Raw genomic sequence first — 7,744 nt, forward strand, 5'->3', positions numbered from 1 at the left:
CATAATGTTGACTCAAGCCCGACAGTCTGGGCCTTCACTGGGAACGATGCGAGCGGGTCGATGACATTCACTCCATTTATGTTAGCCATCCACTCCGACGCGTTCCATTATGCATACCACAAAAGGGTGGGCACTTACATTGGTCGAAGAGACATCATGGTGCCGGAATGCTTCGTGGTAGCCAACGAAAACTTGGCACTTTTGGTTTGGGTTGATGAGGTCACAGCGGCCGAGAGGTTCAGGAGTGATTTTGAGTCAAATTGATAGACGAGAACGAAGCTACTTCAACCCTCATCTCTGAGTGGCTGATGAATATTAGCCTTCTTCCGCCGTTTTGTCACTTTAGTGTGTCGAGCCCGCAGAGGTGGGTTTGGTATATCATCAGCCCCAAAGCGCCTTCAAGTTACGTCCATCATCTCTTGTGATGAGATATTCTCGTCAACATTGACCGTTATGTCCTTCATCCTTGCCCAAACGACCGCTGTGTAGTGGCATTTCCATTCCCGCCAGATAAACACCAAGAACCAACCCCCCGTCAGTGACTGTAGCCAGTAAACCCGTAAAACTCCTTGACATCGTAACTCCGACGCTGCTATCCGGGATATGATTTGGAAAAAACAAGTTAAAAAAAGAGCGGTACTAGTAACAGTAGATATAATAGATTGGGTATAAAAGATCAATAACTGAAGTCAACATTGCCCATCTGCGACAACATTTTTGCTTCTGCTGATGTTGAGTTCCCTGTAGCGCCAGTATTTGTTGACGTCGCCGAATTCGAGTTCGTTTGCGTCGTCTGGGTTGATGAATTGGTTTGTGTTTGTTGCAGCTCGTGTTCTGGCGGGGGCTGAGCGCTGGGTGACCATCCTTCGTCCAGCATTTGTTGGAAGCTCCAGCTCGGCTCGAACCGGGTACTGTTCCAGGCATAGTCGACACGCTCATACATTTCGTCGATTTGTTCCAGACTGATCTTACTGGTCTCGAATACCATGCACCAGACAAACAAAACTGCCAGAATGCAGAAGGCACCCCAGAGGAAGAAGATCTTGGGTCCGATGTCTGCGTATCCGGGTCCTGACCCGACCATAAAAGGGGTTCCGTAGGCGATACCGAAGTTCAGAAGCCAGTTTGACGCAGTCGAGATCGAGTTGGCCTTCGCACGGACCTTGAGAGGGTAGATTTCAGACGTGATGACCCAGGCTACGGGTCCCCAAGATGCTGCAAAGAAGAAGATGTAAATGGCACAGAAGACGATGAGAATTGTCTGGGCAGCCTGCTGAAGGTTGTCGCCAGCGGCCGTACTGAATGACGCAATCATGAGCTGACAGACGGCCATGCCAATAGCGCCAACCATTAGAAGCTTGCGTCGACCCCAAGATTCGATGACCAGGAGTCCAGGGATTGTCGATACCACGTTGATGATATTGATGATGAGAGCCTTTAGATACGGATTCTCCAGCTTGACGCCGTCGAAGAAGCTGGTGCTGTAGTACATGATGAAGTTGATACCCGTAAGTTGCTGCAGCATCTGCAGGCAGCATCCGGTGAGAGTTCGTCGGCCGAGATGAGGTGATCCATAAAATATCTCTTTGTAAGAGTCGGGGCCCAGCGTAAGCTCATACTCGTGGTTGGCTACAATTTCCTGCAGCTCCTCGAGCAAAGCAGGGTGAGTAATATCGAGACGTCTGAGGCGGCTCAGCGACAAGCCCGCAGCCTCGGGCTTGCCTTTCTTGACAAGGAAGCGAGGCGTTTCGGGGAGGATAAGAAGACCGAGGGCTTGAACGACGGCCCATACGAGTTGAAGACCGAGGGGGATTCGGTATGCGGCGGCAGAATCGAGTCGTTCGGTTAAGATGTTGACAAATGATGCAGACAATAGGCCTATTGTGATGGATAGTTGGTAGGCGCAAACAAGGGTTCCTCGAATCCATTTCGGCGCCATTTCCGATTGATAGACGGGTACGAGCACTGAAATGGACCCAACTCCGACTCCAGCAAAAAACCTGCCATGTTTCATCAGCAACGCGCTCGTCGCAATCCAAGCACCCAACAAAGCCGATGACCTACCGTCCAACCAAGAGCATATCAATGTTGTGGGCGCAGACTTGGAAAATGCCGCCGAAACTGAAAACACCGATGGACAGAATCAGAGATATACGGCGGCCCCAGGCATCGCCGATGGGAGCGGCAAGAAGCGCGCCAAGAACAGTACCAGCACTGAGGATCGCAACGATGATGGAGGACTCGGAAGGGGATATGCCGGGTTTTCGGTCGTTGTCGATGTAGCCTGTCGAAAAGTCTCGCTTGAAAGCCGTCATGGAGAGGATACCGTTAATCGTACTGTTTTGCACCAAAATCAGCCTCGAGTTTCCCACAGCCCAGCCAAGCAACACGCGTGGGCAGAAGCGTCTCGTGTAGTCGCGGTGGGCAAGTGTTGGGTGCTTACCCAGTGTCGTAGCCGAAGAGCAAACCTCCAGAGGCGACGAAGAGACCGACCATAATGGCCGGGGCCGACGAGCCGGCGACATTGTCGGGCTTCTGCCAGCCCATGGCTATCGCCATGGTGATCGGAGTTTGGCGACGTCAATCCAGAATGGAAGCGTGTACTATGAGAGTTCGAATCTCTCGGGAGTTGTCGTCGAGGGGCGAGGTCGAAATGGGCCGGCGACCATTTGACTTGCGGGCAGTCGTGGCGGGCGAGCGAGGAGTGGTGAATCGAGTGTGGGTAACGATGGATGGATTGATGGGATGGGACAGGCAGGTTAGATGGGTGTGGAGAAGAAGCAGGGAGAGACTGGAGGGCCTGGAAGAAAGTCGGGCGGTCGGGACCCGTTCGCGTAGTGACAGTAGGCTGGAAGCAAGCAGCACAGCGCAGATGCAAAGGCACAAGACAGAGGCAAAGGCAAGCGAGTCGGTCGGAAGAAGAGGAGGAGCCAGTGCCAAAAGGCAGAAACACAGGTAACAGACACTGAGTACGGGCTGGCTGTGGGTGGTGAGGGACGTGTAGGGAATGGAGGAAGAAGAAGGCGACCGGGGGATGTGATGGTGGTTTTGGCGGGGGATGATGGCCACTCAGAGGGACGAACACAGTAAAGAAAATATGGGTCCTGAGGCCAGAAGTGAAGCAGCGCGCCCCAGCAGGCGCAGCGCAGGTGTAGGCGGCCAGCAGCGTAGCACCAAAGCGATACTGTAGAGGGAATGGGGAACAGACGGACGGGACAAGAGGGAGAAGAAGGACTGGGCTGGGCTGGACTGGACGGGCAAGGGACGCGGATCAGCACGGGTTTTTTTTTTTTTTTTTTTTTTTTTTTTTTTTTTTTTGGGGCCCCCCCCCCCNGGGTTTTTTTTTTTTTTTTTTTTTTTTTTTTTTTTTGAGGGCGCTCCCCTCTGCTGTACCTTAGGTTCACAGTGTTGGTGTGAGGTCTGCTGGGATTGCCCTCCTCCTCCCCCTCCAGGCTCACAGGCTCGCTCTGGCTGCGCTCTTCTTACTGGGCTCCCAGAACGTGGCTGCGGCTGTGATTGGCTTGTTGTCGTCTTGGGAGGTGCTGAAAGGTGCACCCGCCGTGCTCAACTTGCAGGCGGCCACCCCCTTTCGTTAAACTAGGCTCCATCAGGATAAGCTTCGTCCTTGGGTCGTTCCCCTTGGCGCAAAAAGGCGGGAAGGAATGTGGAATGCGGACGACGAGCCCTTTTGTACTGCTTTGTCACTGCTAGCGAGGTCTTCCACTCGACTGGAAGAGGCGCTGCGCTGCGCTGCCGCTGCCGCTGCGTCCTCGGTACACCAAAAACAGCATGGACGCCTCTTCCACTGATCATAACCCAAAGCTCTTGGCTGGCACACGACCTGACTGCTTGCTTGCTACTGCTACTGCTGCTGCTGCTTGCTGGGTTTTGTTCTGAATTGGCGCCAACACTGATCATCTTTCATGTACACCTCTTCTTTTGCGGGGTTGCCGGCTTTCGAACGCGCCTTAGGGAACGGAGAGGAGCGGAAGGATTCAACATCGGCCTCTGGCATTCCAACCGCCTGCATGCGGACCAAGGCACCGCAGACACTAATACCGGCCTGCCTACCTACACCCTATTACCTCGCGGTTCCTGGTCAGACAAGTTAGACTTCCGTCTAAAAAGCAAGGAAGGTGCAGTCTAATGGAAGCTTTGGTGGAATGTCTGATCACCGTCTCTTGTCCTTGGCTTGACGAACAGACACTTGCACATGGGCACACTTCATTTGCTACCGCGAACCTACCTACCTACCTAAGGTACGGAAGGCAAGGTACCTTATGGTGCAGCACAGGGGGGTCTCATTGTCCCGTCCCGATCTGATGGGCCAAAGAACAGAGGACGTCCCGAGCGAGAGGAACGCTTCAAAGTCTACTTGGGGCGATGCGAGAGCAATGTACGGACGGCAGGTAAGGCACGGTACAGAACGGCTGAAGCTGACCTCAGGTACGTTGAGGTACCTGTCTCAGGCCGACCTGCCTCGTGCTTGGAGTCGGGCACTCGGCGTCTTGCATCGACTTCCAGCGCCCAGCTCCGTCAATGGAAAACAAAGGCGACGATTTATTTGCATTAGGCTATTCGCACCGCTGGTTGTGGGGTCGACACTAACATCCACCTCGCGACACTCTCGCCTTCCAACCCGGGCATCTGAGAATGCGAATAGCTCTCTGGACATAGGTAGGTACCTGCCAAGATATTCCCACATACATCTTGTGAGTCGCCCATCGCATAAAAGTTGTCAGTTGCGTTCTAAAGGCTCGACTCCCAGCTGTTGCTCTGTTTTGCGAGCAACTTCATGGTGCATCCTACCTACTAGAGTTGCTGAGATACCTTGGGTGCTCACGGTAAACCGCGCGGTTGCAATGCATCCAGCCGACCTTACCTTAGCTCAGCCCTCCTGCGTGTCGCAAATTGGCTCCAGTGACTGCAGAGTCCCAGCCCAGCCAGCCATTCCATCCTGACTCTGGATTATGACTTTTTTGCCAGTTGGAAGGCAGAATAAGAAAGCAAGCGATAACCGACAACCCCGGTTGGCTACCCTGTGTCGACCACGTCGACCCGTGACTAATGACAACGAAGCCCTCCATTCTCAAATCCTTCTAGGCGGCTGTCACTTTTACAAGCAGTCAGTCTCTGCGACCTGGGCCTTTGCGTCTGACACGACGGCTCGTCTTGGGAGAGCGATGCCGTGTCTCGTGTGTGTCCGTCATACAGACGTGCTGCTGTATCATGGGCATTCCCAGGTAGACAGACGCCCGAAACCTCAACCAACACGGCAGACAGACGCTCTGGTTTCTCAGGAGGTGGTGCCAGACTGCTGGTCGCACCTTTCAAAAAGCCACCGGATGGGAAACGTGATCCCTCAAGCCCTTGTTCGGGTTCTCAACCTTTACGGATACCTGGCGCATCATGAAATGTTTGTTTGGCTTTGTAGTGGTCAATGGTCGCCGTTGAAGTTGACGCACAGTGTCAGCTTCTCACCAGCTGGGGTGGAGCAACGTACCCACCTTACTGCAAACCTATTGGCTGGTGTCTGGAGAAGGTGCAGGTGGCACACTCGTCACTGTGTGCAGTTGCCGATTCCCGATCATGCCACCCGTTCGAGTCAGCGGCATTCCTGATAAAGCACAGTGTTTTCTGGGGCTCCCCCACAGTGATCCGTCAAAAGCCGGCAGCAGGGGCTCCGGATTGGAAGAAATTTGGTCGACCCCACCACACAAATTGCGGGGAGACTCCGCCAGGCCTGCCAGCGGAAGGCACCTACTGCAACGTCAACACCAAAAAAAAGTCACCCCAGGTACCTATCTACCTACGTAGGTACTCAGCGGTGTTGGCGCTGAAATGTGAGCTTGCTCCTGGCTGCACAGACAAGCTCAACTGCACAACAACGAACTCATTCTTCGTCACCCTCAGATGGAAGCTACTCCCGTCATCCTGCGATTGCTCGTCGCAGCCCGACGTCAGATAGGAGACAAGCATTTGCAGGCTCCATTCTTTAGACTCCGTCCATCCACAGGCAAGCGCTTTCATTCCGACTCACACACTCGCATTACAGTCACCACTAACAACCATCTCCTTGAGGCCTGAGACATGGACCTTTTAGATCCCGTCAGGTACAGCTAGTTAGCAGAGGCCCTCAGAGGCTCTCAGACTCCACAGTATATCAGTAAAAGATACTTATAGTATGAGAAATAGCTATAGAGGTATCTAATTAAAGTATTATATTTAGCTATAGATCCTTCTTAACCTAGGCTACCTATACTTAGCCCCCTCTCTAGTATACTAAGTATCTTAGTACTCTTATTTATAAAGTATTACGCTATATTACTTATACCTAGAGGTTATTCTATAGTTACTAAATAAAGTATTAATATCCCTCTTATTAAGTATTTTATATCTATATACTAAAGAATACTATATATACTACTTCCTCTTTAGTAATATTAATAAGCTATAATTTAACTAAATAGAAAGCTCTTTTTTTATAGTTATAAACTTATAGCTTAGGATTATTACTTCTCTATATATAGTTATAATCTCTTTATAGAAGTATTATTAAAAACGTTTCTATATCTAAGTATATTATTTACTACTACTATAATATATATAGGTATTATACTAAGCCTTATAGAAAGCTAAGTAAGTATTAGTAATACTAATAAGTAGGTTAAAATTAAAATTTAGTACTTAGTAGCTATTATAGTATATATAATACCTATAGTAGCTATTAGCTTTATACTAATTACTAATATTAATAGTATTTATATATTAGTTATATATATAGTAAAACTAAGGGAAGGGTAGTATTTTTATATATATAATTAATAACTTACCTATAATAGTATTATAAGTCTTAAAGAGAGCTTATAATATATTAGTATAGGTTATACTACTATAAGGCCTCTTCTAAAGCTTAAGGAAGGTATATTTAAAGCTATAGAAGCTTATAGTTACTATTAAAATAGAGGAATTATCTTTAAATAGAAACTAATAGACTATATTATCCTTAGTTATTTTATAGTAAATAGTACCTTAAGGTATTTTTTTAGCTTTACTATTATAGTTTCTAAGCTTACTAAGAGTTAAGCTAACTTTATTATACTAGGCGTTATATATAGTACCTATAGTAATAATATTATAATACTAGAAGTATTAAAGTAAGTTAATTAAAATAAATAAGTTATTAATAAAAAGGTAGTATTACTAATATTAGTCTAAAGGTACTAGTAGTAATAGGATAAGATAGGTAATAACTGCTTTTATAGAGGTAAGCTCTTTAGTCTCTATTAATAAGTATATAAGTAGAGGGATTACTAAACCTTTATTTATATACTAAGCCTACTAAAAAAAGTACTTAGCCTCCCTAATAACCTATACTTTAAAGCTAATAAATATAAGCTTACCCTATATATACTAAATATTAAAATAGTAGCCCTAATAGTAGATTATACTCTTATTAATAGTAATATAAGTACTAAGTAACTATAGCTATATTAATACTAATTATAGCTAATTACTCTAATAGATAACCTTCTTATATATTATTAGGTATATATTATAGAGAGGTTTAATAATAAGGTTATAAGTAGAAAAGTTATAATATAGTTATTTAAAGTAGTTATAAGAGAGCTAATAATTAATAAAGTAGAGAGAGTAGTAGTTATACTTAATCTTATTAGCACAAGTATAAGCGTATTCAGGGGCGTAGTATATACGCCTATATAGTATAGGGTTATAGATAGGC

At 47.4% G+C, this 7,744-nt stretch overlaps 1 protein-coding gene across 1 annotated transcript; it reads right to left on the reverse strand.

Annotated features, from left to right (window-relative positions):
* Positions 1-676: 676 nt before the first annotated feature.
* GCG54_00000044 (putative glucose transporter rco-3) lies at positions 677-2,559 on the reverse strand (the record flags this gene model as incomplete). Its single annotated transcript, XM_045400187.1, has 3 exons — positions 677-2,000; positions 2,065-2,337; positions 2,444-2,559. The coding sequence occupies 3 exons, from the start codon at positions 2,557-2,559 to the stop codon at positions 677-679; spliced, it is 1,713 nt and encodes a 570-aa protein (XP_045266674.1).
* Positions 2,560-7,744: the final 5,185 nt, after the last annotated feature.

Source organism: Colletotrichum gloeosporioides, assembly GCF_011800055.1.
Source record: "Colletotrichum gloeosporioides strain Lc1 chromosome Unknown consensus_29, whole genome shotgun sequence".
NCBI lineage: Eukaryota > Fungi > Ascomycota > Sordariomycetes > Glomerellales > Glomerellaceae > Colletotrichum > Colletotrichum gloeosporioides.